We start from the raw sequence: 26,599 nt of genomic DNA, 5'->3' as shown, positions 1-26,599 counted from the left end.
TGTGGGTTCGCACATACAGGATCTGCTGCAGATTTGAAGTTGCAGATTTGCTTTGAGCTCCTGCAACTTCAAATCTGCGCCATCAAATCTGCTGCAGATCCTGTATGCGTGAACCCACCCTAATAGCCTGCTTTTTTTCTCTGAATGTAAATGTGTGGTTTGCTGCACTTTAAAGTCAGAGCCTAAGGCCTTATTCATGTGCCCATTGTGCAGCCTGTAATTGCGGACTGCACTACAAGGCCGGGTTCACGCTACGTGAAAAACACGCGCGGAATTTATAACAATGGCCGTACTTGCGCAAACAACGGCCGTTGTTTTACAAATAACGGCCATTGTTTGCACAATGACGGTCATTGTTAAGAAGTACGGACGTGTTTTTACGTAGTGTGAACATAGCCCAAATGTGCATCAGTAGTTCATGGACCACTACTCAGCAAATAGCAATTTGTGCTAAAAATGTGGGTCCGTACTAAGATTTGTCATTTTTTTTCTTTTTTGCGTCATAGATCATGGCCCCGTACACACATACAGATATGTGAACAGGGCCTCTGAAATCTATTGGTAGTATGTTCTGTCCGCAATTGGTCCGTTTTTATTTTGGCTTAAAAAAACTGACTGACTTTTGTACATCAATTTGCATCCGTTTGCATCAGTCAGCATCCATTTTTCTATTTGTTTATTTTTCTTCTTTGGTTTCTTGCTACTTCTGCGCATGCTCAGTGCAAAAACGGATGAAAACAAACAGATGTGAACGGAAATACCTTCCATTTTAGATCCGTCCTCATTGACTACAATGTAAAAACTGAAGTGCACTTTCCGTTCGTGATCCTTTTTTTTAAACGGAAAGAAAAATACTGCAAACACAATTTTTTCCTCTGTTCAAAAAAACGGATCTTGAACGTATTGCATGCAAACGGAGCACACTAAAATATCATGGGAATCTATGGGGATTTTAACGGATCCGACAGTTTCCGTTTTGCTTACTACAAAACGGAAAAGGTAGGCTGAATGGTGCCCGATGGTCAAACGCGGATGAGAACGTAGCCTTAGGCACATTGCAAATTATGACCACATTGACCATTCTTTCATTTTAACCTTGTGTGGGGAATTACCTGTTTTTATATCTGGTTCAAATGCCAAAAATAGGCGATATCTGTGTAAATATTATGCACAGTGTTATAAGATCATTTCACAAGGGAGAGATCTTATCGATGAGCACAGCTAGTTTTCCACTGTGGGAAGTTGGTATCAAATGATTTGTGATCATCACATGGCCTGTGTTCATTTCATTACTGGGAAAACGCAAACGAGAATTGTCATGTATAGCCATTCTACATTGTGTAATGTATTAGGCTCTATGGGTCAATTGTTTTATATGTCAGTCACACTACAGATGTAGTCTGTTACTGTTCCATGGAAGCAAAGAGTCATATGTCAGAGTAGTTTTTTTGATACTGAACAAAGAACTGAGTAGGTTGCTAAGTGAATAAACTCTGCCTTGAATTGTATGGAAAATGGCACATTACATGTTACATGAAAGTCTACCATCTGTGGGGTTTTTTTTCTCAAAATTTTCTATAGACTTTAATGGCAAAATAGTACTTTTACAGACGTATGTAAAAAATTTATATATATCTTGAAATATATGGCTTTTTTTCAAGCAAACAAAAATGCAGAAAAAAAACAATGCGTGAGAAGAAGACCTTAGGGAGAGAGTATTCACACAGGCATAGCATAGCTCCTTCCTGTCAGGGGAAAGCAGGTAAGCAGCTTTCAGCACCTTGATGTGATGCGGGTGGATCCCGTATTTGTCGGTAACTTCACAGCTCACATATGAAGCCATAAAAAGCCTGTAGTTAAATGTTAGTGAGGATTTTGATGCTTGGGTTTCTTCACCAGTGGAGCAGGAACAATGTTTTAAAGTTTTTTTTAAATTGTTACTGACCACAATGTAGCATTTGATCACAGTCTTTGTGCTTTAACTCTGTCTTACCTTTTTGCGGTACATAAGGACAGGTTTCTATTTGTTTGGCTCCCAATGTTTCCCACAAAACCTTGCAGGAGATATTGGACATGGATTGTCCCATTTAGTGGGGTAATTTATGTCTCAGTTTTCTGATGCAGTTTCTATATGAGTTTCATGTCAAGAGGAGTTGTGTCAGTTCTTTTAATGTTGCTTATGCAGATTTTGCAATAATGAAAAACATTGGGGTGCGGTTATGCGCAATTCACATAACATCATGTAATCCATAATGTAGTACTGGCATACTGTACATCAGCTACTCTGTATAGGTAAGTTCATTCTTCAGGTAAGTTCATATATAAACCTTATGTGTGTGGGCCTAAATAATATGCTGCTATTTTACAAAGTCTTTTTTTTTTGTTTCTTTGCTTTTGTTTTAGATTCTGTGATCTTCCAATGTCTTCACTGGAACCTTAAGAGATAGGCTCTGTCTTCATGGGGCTGTACCAGGTAATTTGTTATCATAACTCAGTTATTTTACTGTATTTTTTTTATACGCCCTCATAACATTCATTAACACCTTAAAGACCAGGCCAGTTTCCATTTTGTTTACTTTTGTTTTTTCTCACAGTCATAACTTTCATTTTTTATCTACAGAGGCGTTTTAGGGCTTTTCTTGTGCAGTACCAATTGTACTCTGTAATAACAACATACATTTTGCCATAAAGTATACTGTAAAAAAGAAATAAATCAATATTTGAGTTGAAATTGAACAAAAATAAATAAATACAAAATACAATCTTGTTGTGGAGAGAGGGGGGATTATTGTGTCATTCAGCATGTGGTAAAATTGACATGTTATTAGTATTCAGGTCTGGATGATTACAATGATACCTAATTTGTATACAGTGGTACCTTGGTTTAAGAGTAACTTGGTTTAAGAGCGTTTTGGTTTAAGAGCTCACAATTTTTCAAAATTGTGTCATGGTTTAAGAGCATTGCTTTGGTTTGAGAGCTCCCTGTACTGGGTGGGAGGGGGAGTGGGGAAGGGGCATGGTCTGCATAGCTCGGTCTACAGCCCTGTACTCCGACCCAGGAAGTCTCCCTCACCTTCCAAATCATAGCAGATCCACTTCAGGCTGGGGCTTGCATCAGGGGACAGGACTGTGGAGGTTATCTCTCCATGGCTGTGACCCCTCTTTTCCCGGACAGAGATCGCTGCTATACTATGCCCACAATTGCCCTGCTCATTCCTTCCTGTTCCCTGCAGTATCTGTCAGTCCTTGTGTTTCCCTATCCTCTCCATTACTGTACAGTAACTTATAATATCACATATTCTGCTGGTTCTGAATGTTTGTTTCATTTGTTCCACATGTTATTCAGAATAATAAATCATTATTTTTGGTGGTGAGGAACCAATTGTCTGCATTTCTATGATTTATTATGAAAAAATTTGCTTTGGTTTAAGAGTGGATTTGGATTACAAGCACGGACCCGGAACGTATTATGCTCGTAATCAAAGGCACCACTGTATATCTTTTGTTCTTACATGTTCTGACCTTTTATAACTTTATAACTTCTTGATCTCTTTCTATTCAATTTTATCCTAAGGGTGTATTCACACATGCCACATCGTAGTGGATTTCATGCTGTGGGTTTCCATAACAGTCTGTAGAACTCCATTCCCACTCCATTCCCACCATGCTTACCTGTCCATGTTTTACTGGCACGCTCTTGCATGCTTTTTCGGGTCCCTGCACACTGACAGCATGCTCGGCCAATCACTGCACTGTCCCTTCACAGCCTATGATTGACGAATTGGGCCATCACCAAACAGAGACCCAGAGAAGCATTAAACAGACGGGTAAGTATGTTGCCGAAAGCTAAGTAGGTAATTATTACAAGTTTGTGGAATAATACATTCCATGGACTGAAAATGTGAGAATGGACTATAGAAATTAGTATCGCAGTGGATTTCACTGCAAAACTCACAGTGTGAAAACCACTGGAATACAGTATGTGTGAGTCCACCCTAATGTTCACACATGGCAGATCAGTGGCCGTTCTGTGACACATCTATCTCACAGAACGTCCGCTGTCTCATTTGTTCAACGTTCAGATGTCAGCAACACTTCTTTTTATTTGGAATACGAGCACACTTAGGTGTGTTCGCACTCCAATTAGCCATAGCAGATAATGTAAAGTATGGTGGGAGCCGCACTTTACATTGTCTGCACAGTATTTCATGCGGCTGCTGTTCAATGAATAGCGGCCGCACAGAATAGACTTGGGAGTTTTTTGTGCGGCCGCATTTAATCCTTGCCGGACTGTAAACAGTGTGTATAGTCTCTGTCCGGGATTCCACAGTAGTAGCCACTGTGATTAAACAACGGCCTTTGTTGCAAACACAACGGCCGTTGTTAAATAAAAAAATACAGTTTGTGAACGAATGTTACAGTATGTGACCACAAGCGAACATGTGACTTTTTTTATTAATGTTTTTTGGTTACAGCATTTACTGTGTGGCACCAATAACATTTAATATTTTAATGTTAATTGTTTGGGCGACGATACTTGTTTACATCAGGAAGCGCATTGTCTTGTGTTCTGTGTCATCAGCCATATAAGGTTTCCTGGTTCCAGTGTGTACATTGATTTACCCATGCAGGTGATTGTGTGTGGTACTAGAGCTCAGCCCTATTCACTTGATTGCATCTGTACTTTAGACCATAGCTGTCAATTACATTATGCCATTGTAACTGTCCTGCCCACAATCCTAGGCAGCATTACAGACAGCATGGTAACACTAGTACTGATGAAACTGTCAAACTGGTTTGGTACTTATCAGAGAGATGTCCTTCTTGTCTTTTTGTGTAAAAAGTTGTCAGGCCGCTAATGATAGGAATCAGGAAAAATATATTGTTACTGTTGTAAAAACAAAACTTAAAATCAGTGTGGAATTGGCCATGTGTATTCTTATTGCTGATTTTGCTGTATTTTTCATGTTTCTTATGCATTTTGGCTCTAAGGGTAGCTTCACACGTACCGCATCCGCAGCATATTTCATACTGCGAGTTTGTCAAATACGCTGCGGATCCTGGTAGTGTGAAGTTGAATAGGTCACATACCCGCAGCGGAATTTTCATTCCGCTGCCAGTATGTGACTCGGCCCCTTTGACCCCCTGCCGCCCGCAGCCCCAGGTCCTGAGCATACATTACCTGCTTGGCACAACGGCTGTGTGTGAGGCTCCCGGCTCCCCTCGCTCCCCATCAGCCAATCAGTGCATGGCAGCACTGATTGGCTGGTGGGGACCAACGGGAGCCTCACACACAGCCGCGGCGTCGAGCAGGTGATGTATTCTCCGGGCCGGGTTAAATACATGTAACCCAGGTACGGATATGTAACCCCATAGACCTTCACACTTCCAGGATCTGCAGCAGATTTCGATGCAAACTCATAGCGTGAAATCCGCTGCGGGTCCGGTACGTGTGAAGGCACCCTAAGGCCAGTTTCATACATGCAGTATCGCAGATTATTGCACGCTGCAAGTTCCACACCAAAATCTGCTGCGATAATCTTTCTTATAATTTTCTATGGCTTCACATACTCGCAGATTTTTTTATTCCGCTGCAAGAACGTAAAGCCCCTTCCCACTTAACCCACCGCTGCTGCTAGGCTAATACCTTACCTGGCCATGCTGTTCTGCCAATCAGCATGAAATCCGCTGCAATACTATATGTGTGAAACTGGCCTAAGCATCTTTTTAGATGGACAGACCTATGTCTGATACAGGCACTGATCTGATAGATTGGCGCTCCTTTAGGGAGCCTTTTCATGACACAATAATTGTGCTGGCCAGTCACGTGGTGCTTCACTCATATCATTGTTGACCGCACATTAACTTGTGTGGTAATGTGCGGGTGACCTTATTGCACACTGTGAGAATTTTTATCATCCAAACGTTGCACAATAGCCATCACATGGCATAAGTACATGTGCCAATTTTAAAGGTTAAAAACTGTGACCTTTCCCTGCCTTAACCTGGGCCCCGCTTTGTTATTTGGACTGCATCATTTTGTTATTGCATAAGAAATATTAATTAGAAACAGAAACTTTAATTTATTAGATTTTTTTCTTTAGTTTCCAGACAATTCTGTCTAAAGGAAAGGTGCTTTATACAGGGAATCTATTCCCTTTAACACCTGTCAGTGTCTCCATGTATTATTCATGTGTTCTCTGTCACTTGCACAGCTTGGCCTGATGACCATCTTGTAGTTCGCCCTAAACCCTTATATATTTTTCATGCTCTACATTAGTTAGAATGCCTTCCATTAAAGGGGTAGTGCGGCGGTAAAAAATTATTCACAGACTAACACACATTACAAAGTTATACAACTTTGTAATGTATGTTATGTCTGTGAATGACCCCCTTCCCCGTGTCCCACCACCCCCACCCGTGTACCCGGAAGTGTGGTGCGCTATACATACCTGTCACGTGCCGACACCAGTCTCCGATCTTCAGCGAGTGGCGTCTTCTTCGGGCGGCGTCTTCTCCGAGCAGCGTCATCCGATGCTCAGCCGCGATTGGCTGAGCATAACTCTGCTCAGCCAATCGCGGCTGAGCAGCTGATGACGCGGCCGCGTCATCAGCTGCTCAGCCACGATTGGCTGAGCATAACTGTGCACAGCCAATCGCGGCTGAGCACAGTTGTGACGCGGCGAAAGTGGGTTGGGCGGCAGCGACTCGGCCGTCCGTCCGAAGATGACGTTTGGCACAAGATGGCGGACGGCCCTCGACACGGATCAGGTAATGTATAACGCACCAACACTTCCGGGTACACGGGTGGGGGTGTTGGGACACGGGGAACAGGGCGATTCACAGACATAACATACATTACAAAGTTGTATAACTTTGTAATGTGTGTTATTCTGTGAATAATTTCTGAGCGCCGCACTACCCCTTTAATACTAGTATTGGTAAAATGAATAGCAGTTTTCCACAAATGAGTCACTTGTGGAGGTAAGAACAGTGCAAGAAATGAGACAGGAAACCCTTTTAGTAGTTTCTGTTATGTTGCTGATTTAGTTCACTTCACTTGAGAACCATAACCACATCTAAAGTCAGGACTGTGTGGCCAGATATATGGAGTCAGAGCGACCAAATCCTTGTTACAGTTTTTTTTGTTACCGGAAAGACTATGTAGGTCTCCACTTGGCTGTCCCATTGTTAAAATCAAGACGGCTCAAATCTTAACCAGTTTATGGGTGCTTGTGGTTTTACTAAGTATTGTTACAACGTATTACAAATATAATTTGTTTAATTCGAGGAAATTAGTAACCACTAATGTAGGACAGAGCCCTGACATTCTGGGCAGTCATATGGCAGGAAGCAGCAGCCTAAAGATTGAGTGTACAAGCTGTCAGACATAGACAGGGAATCTTCTCATTTATTTTTCACTTGTGAGTAGCATTCTTTGTAGTTTTTTCTCCTTTCCCAAGGCATTTCATACTGATATTTAAAACTTTTCATCACATGGACTTTTCCATGCTTTAAATCATGTGATTGTTAGGCAAGAAGGTTTATGGAAAAAAGGACAATTGTTCTCTGTTGTTATCATTATTGAAGATCACTAAAATCAGCATTGAAAAGTTAGCTTTTTCTGTTTTACATTATGAGGCCAGGTTCACACACAGTAAAATAAAAGCTAAATACCACTTTAATCTTTAGTGATAATGTGTGAACTAGAAAACAGCTGCAAAAGCAGGCCATAAGTCATAAGCATGTTCATTATTTATTAACCCCTTCTGGCACCACAACGTACAGTTACGGGGTCACGCCATAACCCCTCTCTATACTGGGCGGCTATCAGCAGCCGGGGACCGGGGCTATTAGTCGGCCTGGGCCGATCGCTGCACCCAGATAGTTAACCATTTCAACGCAGCTGTTAAAACAGACAGCTGCAAAACATGCTTTTAAATTCTGTAAGACCCCCTTACCTGGTAGTCTAGTAAAAAAAAAAAAAAAAAGCTTTTCATTAATAAAAAAAATCCCATGATAAAAAGGTTAAATCGCCCCCCTTATGCCATTTTATAAATAAAAAACCAACATATTTGCTATTGACGCATGCAGAATCACCCAAACACTTAAATGATGACATTCCTTATCTTGCATGGTAAATGGTGTAGGAGCAAAAACCGCCAAAGTGCGAAATTGCTGATTTTTGGTCACCTCAAATGCAGAAAAATATAAATAAAAAGTTATCAAAACTTTGCATGTACGCAAGCAAGCTACTGTTAGAAAGTACAGATCACAGCAAATAGTCCAGCCCCGTAGAGCAAAAAATAAAAGCGTTATAAGGATGGTAATAGAGCAATTTTAAACACATTTAGTTGTTTAAAAAAGTTTAAATTTTTAAAAGCAATAAAATAAAAGTTATATCAAATCTTCCATAACTTTCTCCAAATAAAGCGTATAGCCACAAAACCAGTTTCAAAGCGTTGAAAGCTTACATTAGGGGGCTGTTGTGTAGTGATATTACCTTTTTTCGTAAAGAGGCAAGAAGGAAAGAGAAGGATTGTATAGAGGAAATAGAAGTAAAATCTCATATTTATGCCCAGGATGGTTCACATGAAAATCTGGTCAACTTAAATCAAGCCCAGGAAGCATTAAAGAATTTGGTATGGGAAAAAGCACAACATGGTATTTTCTTTAGGGGACAAAAAGCATATGTAGAAGAGGGTAGACCGAGAAAATTTGTCCTTGACCTACTCAACGCACAGCTTCATAAAAGGAAGGAAATAACACAAATAAGGAATGACAGGGGGGAAATTGTAACAGACAGGCATGCAATTATGGAGGTTTTTAGAGAGTTCTATTCCAGCTTTTACAATGTGGATCACATGGTAGATATGAAAGAGGTCGAGGGGTATTTGGAAGGGATCCTGCTCCCAAAATTGTCTGTGGAACAAAAAAACAAACAAACTACGTTCACCCTTAACATTGAATGAATTAGAGAATGCACTAAGAGCAGTTAGGAATGAATCCGCACCTGGATCGGATGGCCTCCCTTATGAGATCTATAAGAAATATAACAAGGCCTTACTTCCATTTATTATCTTTGTGGTATTTAATACCGCATGGGAGACTGGAGAACTGCCTCAATCTATGAAGGAAGCGCTGATAATGGTTATTCCAAAAAAGGCTAAGGACCATCTAGATCCGGATGCATATCGACTAGAGATGAGCGAACCGGGTTCGGGTTCGAGTCGATTTGAACCCGAACATTCGGTATTTGATTAGCGGGGGCTGCTGAACTTGGATAAAGCTCTAAGGTTGTCTGGAAAACATGGATACAGCCAATGACTATATCCATGTTTTCCACATAGCCTTAGGGCTTTATCCAAGTTCAGCAGCCACCGCTAATCAAATGCCGAAAGTTCGGGTTCGGATCGACTCGAGCATGCTCATCTCTAGTATCGACCAATTTCACTTCTGAATGCGGATTTTAAAATTCTCGCAAAAGCCCTGGCAACAAGGTTATCGGAGGTTATGACATCCTTAGTGGGGGAGGAACAAAATGGTTTCATTTCAGGGCGTTCAACGTTCAATAACAGAATAAATGTTCCTTAATAAGCAGGTAACAATGGGAGAGCAGTGCTTAGTTTAGACGCAACCAAAGCTTTCGATAGGGTCACTTGGCAGTTTTTGTTTAGAACACTTGAGTTATTTAATGTGGGTGATTATTTTGTTAGATGGATCTGCATATGTTATAAGAACCCGATAGCAAGAGTATTGGTAAACGGTGAGGTCTCTGAAGCTGTGGAGCTGAGCAGGCAGGGCTGCCCTCTGTCGCCCCTGCTCTTCGCCCTAGCAATGGAACCCCTGGTTTGGAAGATTAAGGGAAGCACAGAAATCGAGGGTTTTGGCTTGGGGGTAGCTTGGATCATTTGCTACTTTATGCAGATGATGTTATTTTGTTTTTTTTTTTGAAGAACCCTCAAAATGCTGTCCCGAAGTTTATAGATATAGTTGAACAGTATGGTACCCTTGCTGGTCTAAGTATAAACTGGAGGAAGTCATCCCTTTTGAAGTTGGATAACGGTCCCGTACAGTTAGGATGTGATTTAAAGATAGTGGAGAAAGAGGTTTATATTGGATACTTGGGAGTAAAGGTATCGGGGAACGTACAAGATTTTGTTAAGTTAAACATCAATCCTCTGCTCCATAAGTTGGAGCAAAAGTTGTTTGTATGGGAGAAATTCTCCTTAACGATGGCAGATAAGATTATGTTGGTTAAGAGTGTGGTCCTCCCCCAGATCTTATACTTACTTTGAGCCGCCTTCATTAATATTAAAGATAAGTATTTCAAACGGATTGAAGTTATTATGAATCGCTTGATCTGGGGAAGGAAACGAGCCCAGATTAAACAACACTATTTATGCCTTCCTTGTGATAAAGGGGGCTTATCACTACCTAATTTTAGACTATATTATCTAGCGGCACAATTAACAAGAATTAAAAGTTTGATAAACACTGATAGAGGGAATAGGTTAAGTTCACAGTGGAAAAAAGATAGTTACACTTTGCTTTGCTTTTCAGAGAAGTTGGAAAGTATTCAAGAAGACACTCAGGGTCACTGGCTCATTGAGTAGTACACCGCTATGGGAAAATTGGGATTTAACCCCTTCCTGCATAATCACGTACTGGCACGTCCAATTTAAACATGCCTTGCTGCATATGGACGTGACAGTACGTCTCTGCTTTGATCTCTCATTGTAACAAATTGCACAGTGATAGATTGGTAACTGCTACTGTCAGAGCTCACTGGCAGAGCCTGCTCACGGACACAGGACCAATCAGCACTGTCCCATGTCAGCGATCGCTGTGATTGGTCAGTGAAACACTCAACCACATGCGCAGATACAGATGCACAGATTGCGCTGTTTACTTTTTCAGAGAAGCTCATTACTGTGTTACTTCTTCTCTGAGACAGTAACTGTGTGGATCTGTGTGTGACAGGAGAGAGAAACACAAAAAAAAAAAACACTTCTGATCACCCCCAACACAGTGCGATCTCCCCCTGCTTGCCTGGTCCTCTGCTTCCTGGTGCCGACAGTCCTGCTGTGTGGCAGTTCATCTGCCTGTCTGCTGCTTCAGCTTCACCTGTGACCTGGGACATCAGTCTCTGCTCCTACTGTGTCTCGTGCTGTTTTCAAGATCCCCCACAGTGCCCCCCTCTTCCTGTCTTCAGCCTCCTCCCTGCTGCTGTGACCGGAGTTTGTCAGTGTGCTGATAAGCTGCATGTGAGCTGGTCCTGTAGTGTTCTCCCCAGCAAGAGACCAGTGAACAAGTCTCTGCTGCCAGGATCCCCCCTAAAGTGTCCCAAACAGCATCCAGCCTCCTCCTTGCTGAACCTCTGCAAAGACCCCCAGAATCCTCACCCTAAAGTGTCCCTGCACCTGTCTGACAGGAGCTCCTTCTGTCTGTGTCTCTACTGCTCTGTGACAGGAGCTCTGCCTGTACAGTGTAGTGGCAGATTCCTGTGTCCTTTCTTGCAGAGAACAAGTAAAAAGAAAAAAGGTTTTTGGTCCCCCTGTGTCCCCTGTTGCTGGTCCCCTTGTGTCCCCAAGTCCCCCCCCCCAAGTGTGCCAATCTGTCTCACTGCTGACAGGAGCTCTGACTGTGCAGTCTGGTGGCAGAGTCCTGTTCAAGTGTACTGTGTAAATGTAAAAAAAAAGTGAAAGAAAGAAGAAAAGCATATCACCTCCATAAGTAAATCCCCCCCAGAGTTAGTGGATCATCTGTGATCCTGTGCTGATCCTCTATTACAGCCACTGCTCCCTGTAATCTCCCCTGTGGTGACAGAGTTGCTGTGTGCCATAAAAAAAGTATCCTTGACCTGTCACCCCTGTCAAGGTTTTTTTTTCTAATAAAGCAAAGAAAACTTTATATTATATAACTAATATAGTTAGTTATAGTACACACATAGGTGCCCCAAGTATTTCGGCCACCTGACTTGCCACCCCTGTCGAGTCATCTTACGTTTTTTTGTTCTTGGTTTTATTTATAATAAAAAAAAAAAAAAGAAAAAAAGAAAAAAAAAATTGTTCTATATCACTATCACTTTGTCACTCAGTCCCTCAGTCACCCCACCAGTGTGTCGCCTGTACCTCTGAGCCTTCTGCTATAGTGTGCAGGTGCTGTGGTGACAGTTGCTGTGTCCCCTTTGCTCACCCCTTCTGCCACATCTCCCTGACCTGTCACCCTGTCGTGTTTTTTGTTCTAATAAAAACTTAAAAAAAAACTATATAAAAAAATTGTTATAGTAGGCAGGCATGTTTCCCAAGTATCGCAACTACCTGACTTGCCACTCCTATTGATACATCTTGTTTTCACCTGTTCTGATACATCTCCCTGACCTGTCACTTATTTTTAGTTCTAATAAAATAAAATTAAAAAAAAAATTGTTAGTTATAGCAGGCACACAGGTGTCCCAAGTATCAAAGCCACCTGACTTGCCACCCCTGTCAAGCCATCATACTTTTTCTTCTTAGTTTTTTTTTGTGGTAAAAGAGAAAGGAAAAAAAAATTCCTTCTATAGGGCTGTAAGGTGACCGGTTGTCACGTTGTCACTTTGTCACTCATTTTTCTCAGTCCCTCAGTCACCCCCCACCGCCTGTACCTCTGTGCTTTCTGCTGTAGTGTGCAAGTGCTGTGGTGACAGTTACTGTGTCCCCTCTTCTCACCCATCTTGACACATCTCTCTGACATCTCTATCTCCTGTTTTATTTTTTTAATAAAAGTTAGTTACAGTAGGCACATAGTATCAAAACCACCTGCCTTACCACACCTGTGTAGTCATGGCCAGAAGGTTATTCAGTGCAGAGGAGGCCTATGCTATGGTGTGTTCTGACACTGAGACTGCTAGTGAGGATGGGGAGGAATTTCTTTGCTCTTCTTCATCTTCATCTAGTGAGAGTGAAAGTCCCCCCGCCCGTCGCAGGCGACTAGATCTACCTGCTGATGCAGGTCCCAGTGAATCCACTTGGGTACCCGTTGGAAACTACACCCCTCAGATTCCCACTTTTAGTGCCTCCCCAGGGATCCAGGTTGATACATCGGACTTCAGAGAAGTCGACTTTTTTAAGTTGTTTTTCTCTGAAGATCTTTTGGCCCACATGGTCCATCATACAAACTTGTATGCTCAACAACGTATTGATAGCCACCCCACCTCCTATTTTGCCCGGGTACAAAATTGGACCCCTACAAATTCTGTGGAACTCCAAAAATTTTGGGGGTTGTTGCTAAATATGGGACTTGTAAAAAAAACAGGGATCAGGGACTACTGGTCCTCAGATATTCTGTACAATACCCCCTTGAACAGTACAGTGATGACCCGTACCCGATTTGAGGACATTCTCAAATGTCTTCACTATAATGACAATTCCCGCTGCCCACCCCCACAAGACCCTAGTTATGATAGGTTGTATAAAGTCCGACCTGTCATCGACCACTATGCTACAAAATTCAGTCAAGTGTATACACCCTCCCAAAATGTAGTGGTCGACGAGTCCCTGGTAAGTTTTAAAGGGAGGCTTCATTTTAGACAATACCTGCCAAACAAAAGAGCGAGATATGGTATAAAGATGTATAAAGCTTGCGAGAGCTCCACCGGATACACCTTCCGGTTTCAAATTTATGAGGGGAAAGATAGCAAAATTGAGCCCCCAAATTGCCCCCCAAACTTAAAAATTAGCGGTAAAATTGTATGGGACCTTATCTACCCCATACTGGGAAAGGGATACCATCTATATATCGACAACTTCTATAATAGTGTTCCCCTTTTAACAACCCTTTCAACACAATCGACTCTTGCATGTGGCACGATCAGGAGGAATAAGAAGGGCCTCCCAAGAGCTCTGCTGGGGCAGAATTTAAGAAAAGGCGAAAGCAGTGCCATGTGTAAGGATAACCTTATGTTCTTAAAATTTAAGGACAAGAGGGAAGTTCTGTTTCTATCCACCATCCATGACTCCAGCTGCAGGCCAGCTGCAGTACGTGGCTCCAGCACCCCAATGAATAAACCAGTGTGCATTTTGGACTATAACCGCTTCATGGGTGGGGTGGACTTGTCTGATCAAGTCATCAAACCTTATAGCGCCATGCGTAAGAGCAAAACATGGTATAAAAAGCTGGCAGTCCACCTCACCCAGATTGCACTTTACAATGCATTTGTTCTGTCTAGACATGCAGGAAGTCGTGACACCTTTCTCCAATTCCAAGAAAAGGTGATCAAGAATCTCATCTTTGGGGATCTCGGGGAGGGTGTTGCATCTGGAAGCAACGTCTGTAGGATTGTGCCTGGCCAGCATTTCCCCTTATTAATTACACCCACTGAGCGCAAAAGTAAGCCACAAAAATGATGTCGGGTGTGCTCCAAAAGAGGGTTCAGAAAAGATTCTTTATACCAGTGAGATACATGTCCCACTAAACCAGGGCTCTGTATCCATGAATGTTTTAAAACTTATCACACATCTTTGGAGTTCTAGATTTTTTTTATTTTATCCTTTTTTTATAGTGCCCATTCTGAAACATTCTGACTAAAATCTGTATAACCCTATTTCATTTTTCACTATACCCCTAGATGAATACCCAGACAAGTGTAATTTTATTTTTGCTCATACAAAATTGAAATATCTGTTCAAATTCTCACTATACCCCTAGATGAATTCCCAGACAACTGTAATTTTATTTTTTCTCATACAAAATTGGAATATCTGTTCAAATTCTCAAAGCTAAAAATTCTCACTATACCCCTTGATGAATTCCTTGAGGGGTCTAGTTTTCAAAAAGGGGTAACTACTGTGGGTTTCAACTCTACTGATGCCACAGAAATGTTGCAAAAGTCACATGGTGCCTGAATCCAATTCAAGCAAAATCTGTGCTAAAAATGCTCAATGGCGCTCCTTCCCTTCTGAGCCTTGCCAAGTGCCCAAACAGTATATTAGGATCACATATGAGGTGTTTTTTTATTCGGGAGAAATTTTTTAATACATTGTGGGGTGATTTTATCTCTTTATTCTTTGACAAATGGCTACTTTTTTTTTTTAAAGGTAGAATTTTTTTTAAAAAAAGTCAATTTTCACTTTCTCCGCCTGATTCTAAAAGGTTTCCTCTAACATTAAACGCTCACTATACCCCTAAGTGAATTCCTTAAGGGGTCTAGTTTTCAAAAAGGGGTCACTTCTAGGGGGTTCAACTCTACTGATGCTCTACTGACTCACAGGAATGTTGCAAAAGTGACATGGTGCCTGAATCCAATTCTGGCAAAATCTTTCATTTTGAGCCCTCCTGTGTGCCCATGCAGTGGTTTATGCGCACATATGAGGTACCATTTTACTCAGGAGAACCTGCATTACAAATTTTGGGGTAAATTTTTTCTCTTGTTTCTCGTGAAATTGAGAAATTTCAAACTAAACGAACATATTATTGGAAAAATTCGAGTTTTTCATTTTTACTGTCTAATTTTGAATACTTTCCTCTTAATACCTGTGGGGTCAAAATGCTCATCCTACCACAAGATGAATTCTTTGAGGGGTGTACTTTCCAAAATGGAGTGACTTATGGGTTTTTTTTCTCTCTGCTGACACTACAGGGACTCTGCAAACGCACCTGGCGCTCAGAAACTTTTTCAGCAAAATCTGCATTGGAAAAGCTATTTGGCACTCCTTCCCTTCTGAGCCCTGCTGTGTGCCCAAACGGTGGTTTACACCCACATATGGGATACTGTTGTACTCAAGAGAACCTGCATTACAAATTTTGGGGTGCTTTTTTTTCTCATGTTCCTTTTGAAAATGAGAAACTTTAATCTAAACGTATATATTATTGGAAATTTTTAATTTTCCATTTTTTATGGCATAATTGTGAATACTTTCCTCCAGCCCCTTTAGGGTTAAAATGCTCATTATACCCCTAGATTAATTCTTTAAGGTGTCTAGTTTCCAAAATGGGGTCACTTATGGGGGTTTCCAGTATACAAGCCTCCTAAATCAATTTAAAAAGAGAACTGGTCCCTAAAAAAATCAGTTTTGGAAACTTTCACGAAAATGTGTTAATTTGTTGATAAATTTCTAAGCCCCGTAACACCCTAAAAAAGTAAAATATGTTTATGAAATGAAGCCAGAATAAAGAGGACATATTGGTAATGTGACTTAGTAACTAATTTATGTGATACGACTTTCTTTTTTTAGAAGCAGAGAATTTCAAAGTTCATAAAATGCAAATTTTTTTAAATTTTTCAGGATATTTTGATGTTTTTCACAAAAAAACACACAAAGTAGTGACCAAATTTTGCCACTAACATAAAGTGGCATATGTGACGAAAAAACAATCTCAGAATCGCTAGCATACGTTAAAGCGTCACTAAGCTATAAGCGCATAAAGTAAGACAGGTCAGATTTTGAAAAATGAGCCTGGTCATTAAGGCCCAAATAGGCTTAGTTTTGAAGGGGTTAAAAGAGTTTGTAAAGATACATAATTATAAGGTATGGCAAAAAATAGGGGTGAATTTGATGTCACAAATTTTTGTAGATTGTGTGTTGAAATCATTCGAAACACTAAACAAAGAATTTGGGGCACCAGAATCATATAGATTTTTTTATTTGCAAAAATACGATGTGTGGATAAAAACACAAGACAGAGATTTATCAATTTTACACACACCGTTTGATTTATTATATTACTGGTACTACAGGGGGCAGTCAAAAAATTCTTGCTAATCTGTATAAGGGTTTGATGATGATAACAGCAGAGAAAACTAAACCAAAAAATAAAAAGTATTGGGATGAGAAACTGGGGGAAATTTCAGAAGAAACATGGGGATCCATTCTCTTTATATATAACAAAAATCTCGGAAAACGAACCATAGATTAATTCAGTTAAAGTTGGTATATAGATTGTATTATACACCTAAGATTTCAAATAAGATAAGGCGAGGAGCACAAGATATGAAGTGTTGTTTAAGATGTGGTATGGAAGACGTGGACCTTTATAATATGGGAATGTACGGTTAGTGAATAAGGGTTTTTTTTTTTTTTCTTTTACCTTCTCTACTCTCCATCGTGGGTTCTGGGGGGGGGGGGGGGGCTTGGGTTGGAGTGGGGGGGGGGCGGTGAATAATGTTGAAAATTTTGTAACTACATGACAGGACTGCGTCCCAAGGGGATTTTGTTTTTGGATTTTTTTGATGGCTACAATAAAATTTTTTATAAATAAAAAAAAAATAATAAAAGTTATATAACTTGGATAACATGTCAGTTTTACAACATGGAGAACAGCGTAAACTCGAAACCCACCTGAAATTTGAAAAATAGCTTATTTCTTTTTATTTCACCTAATTTTTTTTTTGTTTAATTTTGCAGCATATCTTATAAAAAAAAATAAAGCATGTCGTTACAAAGTACAATTGGTATTGCAAAAAATAAGGACCCTTTTGTGACTGTAGGTAAAAAAAATGAGTGCGCTATGGTGTTTTAAACACAAGGAGGAAAAAAAAAGAAAGTGCAATGAAATTATTATTATTTAACTACGGCTTTTGTTCTACACAGTGTGTGCACTGCTGTCCAATTTTTAATTGACTTTCATGGAGCACATTATTATATTGAAAATATGTTCTTATTTTAACCTCAAAATTACAGCCATATTTTACTTTTATTTTCAGCGTGTGAACATAATCTTATTGTTGACGTGTTATGTATATAAGACATACATGTAGTTTGATAATTAATATTTTATCATTTCCAGGTATTACCGTAGCTTTGTGGGGAGTTGACCAGATTCTACAATGATTTGTAAAAAGACGAAAACACTTGGTAGGTACCTTTTTCTGTAAAATCCTTTATTTATGCATTTAAATTATGTCACTTGCACAGTACTGGGTACCCAACAGTGCTGGGTACCCACGTGTGAGCCACAAACTGCTGGGTCATGGGTTCAGTAAACAACCCAACTAAGCACTGAGGAGAAAGTGGTCATCTTCTCTTTTAGTGGAGTAAAAGACCCTCTCCCCCAATATGACAATGATAGAATAGGTATAGAGAGGTACCTCAGTTTAAGAGTAACTTGTATTGAGAGCGCTTTGCAATTTCAAAATGGAAACTTGGTTTAAGAGCATTGCTTTGGTTTAAGAGCTCTCTGTACTGAGTGAGAGGGGGAGTGGGGTAGAGGCAGGGTCAACAGCTCTGCACTCTTAACCCAGGAAATCTCCCTCACCTTCAAATCATAGCAGATCCACTCCAGGCTGGGGCTTGCATCAGGTTACAGGACTGTGGAGGTAATCTCTTCATAGCTGTAACCCCTCTCTCCCCAGACAGAGAGTGCTGCATTTATGTGCCCACTTACGTCCTGCTCATTACTTCATGCTCCCTGCAGTCTCTATCAGCCCTTGTGTTTCCCATCCTCTCCATGCCTGCTATAATGTGCCTGCACTTACACTCAGCCATTCACAGTGCTGCATAGAAAAGTTTCCGTCACTGTCCTCCTGCACAGCTCTGTGATTCTCACTTCCTTATTGGTCCGTGCTGAACACCCCCCTGCCCCATTGCTGTCATGTGACCAAGCAGACCTCAGACAGCAGCCCTGCTTCTCTATTCTAGCCTGTTGTACTGCGCTACTTTTTTATGGGGATCTGCAGTTTTATCTTGTATCTACAAACTGCTGCTGCTTTTTCAGGTTTATGTAGTTACTATACATGATATTTCACATGCAGATTGCTATACTGTACCGTCAGGGCCAATTCTAGGTTCTATGCTGCCTGAGGCGAAAATTGAAACTGCGCCCCTTCCCCCGCAAACACAACTATATACCAGCAGTGAACATTGCATATATAACTACATACCAACAGTGCATACAGAACTATATATAACAGAAGTGCATACACTAAGGGTATGTTCACACTGAGTAAAACAGGTGGAATTCCGCGGTGGAACTCTCCGCCGGAGGATCCCGCCTGTCTCACTGTCCCATAGTCCGTCTATGGGAGAGCGCGCGCTCCTCCGCAGCCGCCGCTCTCCGCTCAAAGAAGTAACATGATACTGCAGCGGCGGCTGCAGAGGAGCAGGTATAAGTGCCAGTCTTAATGGTGGTGACATATGGGGAGCCAAGTGTTAGAGACCCCCAAATAGTATAGGTCTCAGACTGCCTAATACTGCCAGCTTCAGACCCTCAATAATACTGTTAGCCTCAGAGACCACCTTACCCATATCATCATACTACTCCCCCCTTCATCCTCCATCATCATACTACTCCCCCCTTCATCCTCCTGCCCTATCATCATACTACTACCCCCACCTTTATCCTCCAGACCCTCCATCATCATACTACGACCCACTTTATCATCCTCCTGCCCTTCCATCATCATAGTACTACCCCTCTCATCCTCCTGCCCTTCCATCATCATAGTATAACCCCCCTCATCCTCCTGCCCTTCCATCATCATAGTATAACCCCCCTCATCCTCCTGCCCTTCCATCATCATAGTATAACCCCCCTCATCCTCCTACCCTTCCATCATCATAGTATAACCCCCCTCATCCTCCTGCCCTTCAATCATCATAGTATAACCCCTCTCATCCTCCTGCCCATCCATCATTATAGTACTACCCCTCTCATCCTCCTGCCCTTCCATCATCATACTACAACCCCTCTCATCCTCCTTCCCCCTCCATCATTATAGTACTACCCCTCTCATCCTCCTGCCCTTCCATCATCATAGTATAACCCCGCTCATCCTCCTGCCCTTCCATCATTATAGTACTACCACTCTCATCCTCCTGCCCTTCCATCATCATACTACAACCCCTCTCATCCTCCTGCCTTCCATCATCGTAGTACTACCGCTCTCATCCTCCTTCCTCCTCCATCCTCATAGTACTACCCCTCTCATCCTCCTGCCCTTCCATCATCATACTACAACTACCCCTCTCATCCTCCTGCCCTTTCATCATCATAGTATAACCCCTCTCATCCTCCTGCCCTTCCATCATCATACTACAACTACCCCTCTCATCCTTCTGCCCTTTCATCATCATACTACTACCCCTCTCATCCTTCTGCCCTTTCATCATCATACTACTACCCCTCTCATCCTTCTGCCCTTTCATCATCATACTACTTCTCCCTTCATCCTCCTCCTGTGCCTTCATCATCATACCACTAGCCCCTTCATCTGTATTTAAAACAAAAAAAGCCATACTCACCTCACCAGTATGGACCCTCTAGTCTTCCAGGGACTCCTCTCCCGCTCTGCATGGGTGACATCACTCGCGCTCGGCAGGGGGCGGGGCTTCCCACGACAGGGGGCGGAGCTTCCCGGGACATGGTTTTGCCGGGGCTGTCTCGTCAGAATCAGGACAGTCCCGGCAAAACCTGAGGGCCCCCACCTGCTCCCCTCCTCACCATCCACCGCTTCTCCTTTCCCTCGGTGACAGGAGAAGACGCCACACAGGCCCCTTCCCCAGGCCAGGTCACAGCGCCATACACGCTCTCTGTTGTACAGCATTGTGACCTGGCCTGGGGGAGGGGCCTATCACCCAGCGGATGCCGTACAGTACAGGAGAGAGGATTACAGTGTGAGTGGGGGCGTCTTCTCCTGTCACCGAGGGCCCCGAGTCTGGCGGCAGTGCATCCCTAGAAGCTGCAGAGCCGAAGCTTCTAGGGATGCGGAAAGGGGGACACCTGAGCGGGCGGCGGGAGTCAAATGACAGGGCAGAAGTTGCCGCCCCTAAAGGGACCCCAGAATGTGCCGCCTGAGGCGGAATACTCATTCCGCCTCATGGCAGAAGCGGCCCTGTGTACCGTAACCTCTAATATGACGTTTAGCTGTTTCTAAATGTTTTTCATTTGTTTTATATGTTATTCAGAATAAAAAAAATCATTATTTTTGGTGGTGGAACCAATTGTCTGTATATCAATAATTTTTTATAGGAAAATTTGCTTTGGTTTAAGAGTGATTTGGATTACAAGCACGGTTCCAGAATGAATTATTCTCATAATCCAAGGGACCACTGTATTTTATTTATTAGGGGGTTATTAACAAGTAACAAGCGCACATCGGGGGTCTATATAAATGGGGGGAGCACACAGGGGGGCTATATAACGGGGAGCACACGGGGGCTATATACTACTTGGGGCAGCAGAATGGGGTCTATATACAACTTGGAGAGTACACAGGAGGTCTATATCCAAGTGGGGGAGCACACAGGGGGGCTATATACTACTGGGGGTGCACACAGGGGTCTATATACTACTGGTGGGGCACACAGGGGGTCTATATACTACTGGGGGAACATACAGGGGGTCTATATACTACTTGTGAGGCACACAGGTGGTCTATATATAACTGGGGGAGCACACAGGGGTCTGTATACTACTGGGGCAGCCCACAAGGGGTCTATATAATACTGGTGGGGCACACAGGGGGTCTATATACTACTGGGGGAACCACACAGGGGGTTTATATACTACTGGAGGAGCACACAGGGGTCTATATCCAAGTGGGGGAGCACACAGGAGGTCTATATCCAAGTGGGGGAGCACACAGGTGGGCTAAATACCCCTGAGGGAGCACACAGGGGGCCTATATACTAGTGGGGGAGCACACAGGGGGTATATACAACTGGGGCAGCACACAGGAGGTCTAGATACTTCTGAGGGAGTACACGGGGGGGCTTTATATAACTGGGGGAACACACAGGGGTCTATATAAAACTGGGGGAAGCGAACAAGGGGTATATACTACTGGGTGCAGGACACAAGGGGTATATACTATTGGGGCAGCACACAAGGAGTATATATTACTGACGGTAGCGCACAAGGGGTATATACTACTGGGGGCAACACACAGCGGTCTATTGTTTTGGAACGCGTGTCGAGGGGGGGCCCCAGACATAACTTCGCTTGGGGCCCCAGAAATGCCAAGACCGCCCCTGCTTGCATGCTTCCAGCATGTCTACCACCGCCCCATCCTCTTTTTTTATTTGTACAGGCTCAAGTGAAAGCTGCAAGTATATACAGCTTTCAATTTATCTTTTTCTAGATCACAATCCTTGTCTTGTTCTAAAGACGAGATTCAGAGCTAGTACTCAGAGCAGCATCTGTCAGTTGGGGAACTGCTGGGGGTGGAGGAAGTGTCTGAATATGCAACACCCTGTAATGACAGCCCCGCACGGCTACTTAATTACAGTGCGGCACATATTCATACAGTTCCCCCGCTCCCAGCATCTTATGACAGATGCTACTGGGGGGGACTTTGTTACAGGCATTCCACGTCCGTGTTCCGTGCGGAGCTTGTGAATGCAGCCTTAGTAGCAGCTCACTCTGAAGTCACACTGCTGCTCGAGCTATGTTAGGGCAAAGTACTGGTATTCTCTTCCTGTTGTCTAAGCACAGCTTGGGATAATCAGGGGGTTCACTAGTATTGGAAACAATATGCAGCAAATATACAGGATGTATTAAAATTTTTGTTGATCTAAAGTAGTATAACTGAAAGCAAAAATAAGTGCAGTGATATGCAGTAATGTATAATATAATTTCTGACACTTTCATAGCCAATACACAAAAAAGTTAACTGTGTGTACATGAAAATGTACCCACCCCCCTTTTTTTCTTTTTTGGGGCATGTTATGTAACAGATAAGTATCTCTATGTTCAGCACATATTCACACATGTTCAACTACATCTAGAGTGACTTCCTTTAATAGACTTAAATGTGTCTCCTGAAGACAAATGACAGCTTTTTTTTCAGTGGGTATACAAACATTCTTTGCTTTAATGAAAGAAACATGAAATCCCAATAGCAAAATGGCTCTTTCGACATTTTTAAAGAAGACCTGAAAAAAACATTGGCTTGTAGCTCTTTACTTGTCCATTGCTGTGGTTAGTAAGGCATGAACGCATTTTAACCTAATTTCCAAATTTTACATGAGCTTCAACATTAAAGGGGTATTCCCCCAAAGCTATTTTTGTATTAATACGCTGCCCACCCGTAGCTTTCCATCTTTCCAATATAAAGTTATTATGGATTCTGCACAGTTTTGCTGTTATCCAGCTGCATTCACCCCCAGGGATTGCAGAGAATCATCAGACCTCAGTCCAACCCGACACGCTCCCTGCTCCTGGCCCCCACCCTCCGTGTCGGCATCACGTGTCCTCAGTCCCAGCACAGTGAAGTGACTGAGAACACTGATGCGGTGGCTGCTGTTAGAGAGGGAGACAGTGATCAGCGCAGCTGTGACTGCATCCCTCTCTAACAGCAGCCACCCGGTCACCCCCAGCCCAGAGCTCACCCCGTGTCCAGAGCCCCCCCGGCAGCACTCACCCGCAGAACACAGCCCCCCGCCCCACAACCAACCGCCCCCCCATCACCCGTGGCATCCCTCACTCACCCGCAGCATAGCCCCTGCACTCACCCGCGCCCCCCCCCCCGCGGCAAGCTCCGCCCCCGCAATTGCCCACGGCAAGCTCCGCCCCCGCAATCGCCCGCAACCAGCCCCACCCCCCGCAATCGCCCGCGACTAGCTCCGCCCCCCGCAATCGCCCGCGACTAGCTCCGCCCCCCCCGCAATTGCCTGCGGCAAGCTCTGCCCCCCCCCCGCAATCGCCCGCGGCAAGCTTCGCCCCCTGCAACAAGCCCCGCCCCTCGCGATCGCCCGCATCACTGCCAACTCAGCTCTGCTACACCAGCGTCCCCGCCAACTAAGCTCTGCTACACCGGCGTCCCCGCCAACTCAGCTCTCCTACACCGGCGTCCCCGCCAACTCAGCTCTGCTACACCGGCGTCCCCGCCAACTCAGCTCTGCTGCACCGGCGTCCCCGCCAACTCAGCTCTGCTACATCGGCGTCCCCGCCAACTCAGTTCTGCTACACTGGCGTCCCCGCCAACGCAGCTCTGCTACACCGGCGTCCCCGCCAACGCAGCTCTGCTACACCGGCGTCCCCGCCAACTCAGCTCTGCTACATCGGCACAGCCATCTCAGCTCTGCTACACCGGCGTCCCCGTCAACTCAGCTCTGCTACACCGGCGTCCCTGCCAACTCAGCTCTGCTACACCGGCGTCCCCGCCAACTCAGCTCTCCTACACCGGCGTCCCCGCCAACGCAGCTCTGCTACACCGGCACAGCCATCTCAGCTTTGCTACACCGGCACAGCCATCTCAGCTCTGCTACACTGTCATCATCTCCTTCATTGTCTCAGCTCTGCTACTTCACCATCATCAGGCAGAAGCATTGCATGATGGGAAATGTAGTTTCCTATCTTGGATATAGACCATGTTTTAGAAAAAGTTGTAACTCAGGAACGGCAGCAGTCAGAAAGATGGGAGACGGCTCAAAATACTCAGGGGGACTTGGTGAGTAAGGCCAGCTAGGTTTGGGAGCATTTCATTTTTTTAGCTCTTGGGGGGAATACCCCTTTAATAATTAATAGAAATGTGCAAGTACCAATTTGATCAAATATGACACTATTTCTATTTTTAATCGAGTATCGGAGCGAAAATGCTGTAAAAATTTGATTCTCCTCCCACTATGCCTGGTGCTTTTTTTTCTAGCCAATAACTAAATAACTATGCAGGGGGGGGGGTTTACAGGCCATGGAAGAACGCAGGCATCGCAAGACTAGTGTCTACACACATTGGCTGGCTTACTCAAGTGATTTCCAAACTATAAGAACTTGGCTTCTGCTGCTTGTTATCAAATGCAATCTTGAACCTGGTGAGGGAAAGATCCTGGAGTAGGGACAGTGAAGATTTAGCTGATTGTAGGCAGACAAGACCCCAAAAGCCCTTCTTAGGGCTGCCACAATACATAGCACAGCATAGAGCTCTTAATAAACCGTGAATAGACCGTCTACCAGAACATCAGCTGCAGTGCTTATTCTTACAGACAGCTGCTGTTTATTCTGATTAGGCTTCACTGGATATATTTGCTCATACATTCTAATTGTTGCAGGACAAGTTGAAGGATAGATTTTGGAGTAGTGACAGTAAGGATTTTCACAGATTTTAGCCAGGCAAGACCCCAAAAGCCCTTCTTAGGGCTAATACACAGCAAAGTGTATAACTCCGTCCATACAGTGCATAGACTACCAGGACATCAGCTGCTTAGACAGGCACTCAGCTTATAATTCTCCTGTATACACCTGTTATAATTTTGTGTTATATTCAAATTGTCGCAGTACATCTTATTGCGCTCTGTGCCACGTTTAAAAAAAATATATACAGGCTACCGCCATACGTCCAACTTTATAAGCATAGTATATTTGCCAGTGTTGGCTCAGTTCCTATTAGCTAAAAATTGTCGCAGGACAGTTTATTGTGCTCTGCGCAAGGATGAAAATAACCAATAACTGTGGGTATCGCCTGCCTCCAGGATGTGTCTGACCACATCACACAAACACACAATGACAGCAGTGGGTGCTGTTTGATTTGCCCCCTCATCTATGCCATCTGTGGTTTAACCCCTTGCCGCAAAATGACGTTTGGGGAACGTCATGTAAAGTAGGTACTTAATGCAACATGACGTTCCCCAAACGTCATGTTGTTCCTGCCTCCCCCCGCAGCCCGTAAGTGAGATCGGGCAGCGGGAGGAGGCAGGATCACACCACATCCCTCTGCTGCCTCTGCCCGGAGGGGAGCCGCGCTCCCCCCGGGCAGTTAACCCCATAAACGCCGCGGTCGATGCGACCGCAGCGTCTATGGGGGAGATGTGGTGTTTGCCGCCGATCGGGCGGCGGGAGGAGGCTGCAAGACGTTGCCTCCTCCCGCCGCCACTGTCACAGTGTCCCCTGGCCCCCCTTCCACTGCCGCCGGTACCGGAGATCGCCGATATCAACATTATACCGGCAATCTCCGGTACCGGCGCCGCCGACAGCTTTCATCTCCCCCCACCGTGAATCCACGGTGGGGGGAGATGAAAATGTAATAATCAGACCCCAGATCAGCCCCCCTAGTGCCCCGATCACTAACCCGCTCCCTCCCCGGGCGGCCATCAGATCCAAGATGGCCGCCCCCATCCCTGCGAATAAACGATGTTTATTCGCAGGGATGGAAATGAAAGAATGATCAAAGCCCCATGCTCTCCGCCACCGGAGGTAGCGGAGAGCATGGGGCAGTGATCGGGGACCCCCCTGTGGGGTCCCGGAACAGGCGATCGGCGGTATATACTATATACCGCCGATCGCCTGTTCCCAGTGCTGCCGGCACTTTTTATCCCCTGTCACCATAAATCATTGGTGACAGGGGATAAAAAGTGTCACCGTGCCCCCCCCCAAGTCGCCCCCCACCCCCCCAGTCACCCCCGTCCCCCAGTCACCCGCCCTTCCCATTATACGTTACCTGATCCTGGAGCTCCTTCCTCTTCGGTGTCCTGGCTGCTTCTGATGTGCGCATGTGCGCCAGAAGCATCCAGCTCTGAAAATTTAAAGTGACAGAGACCAATTTGGTCTCTGTCACTAAACTATGATTACTGTGATAGAAAATATCACAGTAATCATAGTAATATAGTGAAAATGAATATGTAAAGTACAAAAAGTGACAAACACACAAAAAAAAAACACACACACTTTTTATTATAGTAATAATTGC

The 26,599-nt window shown here is 43.8% G+C and overlaps 2 protein-coding genes across 3 annotated transcripts in view; both read left to right on the top strand.

Annotated features, from left to right (window-relative positions):
• Positions 1–26,599, top strand: part of ATP8B4 (ATPase phospholipid transporting 8B4 (putative)) — a 185,987-nt gene that overhangs the window by 5,261 nt on the left and 154,127 nt on the right. For both annotated transcript variants that reach the window (XM_069983371.1, XM_069983382.1), the window contains exons 2-3: positions 2,404–2,473; positions 17,767–17,834. In XM_069983371.1, the coding sequence (XP_069839472.1) occupies positions 17,807–17,834 (28 nt within the window). In that variant the 5' untranslated portion in view covers positions 2,404–2,473; positions 17,767–17,806. The remainder of the gene's footprint in view (positions 1–2,403; positions 2,474–17,766; positions 17,835–26,599) is intronic.
• On the top strand, positions 12,825–14,387 carry LOC138783605 (piggyBac transposable element-derived protein 4-like). The gene has a single exon (XM_069958504.1). It carries the CDS (start codon positions 12,825–12,827, stop codon positions 14,385–14,387), a length of 1,563 nt encoding a protein of 520 aa, XP_069814605.1.

The sequence above is a fragment of the Dendropsophus ebraccatus genome, chromosome 1, assembly GCF_027789765.1.
Source record: "Dendropsophus ebraccatus isolate aDenEbr1 chromosome 1, aDenEbr1.pat, whole genome shotgun sequence".
Classification (NCBI taxonomy): domain Eukaryota; kingdom Metazoa; phylum Chordata; class Amphibia; order Anura; family Hylidae; genus Dendropsophus; species Dendropsophus ebraccatus.
Note: the sequence above shows the minus strand (reverse complement) of the source record. Positions and strands in the feature narration are given on the sequence as shown.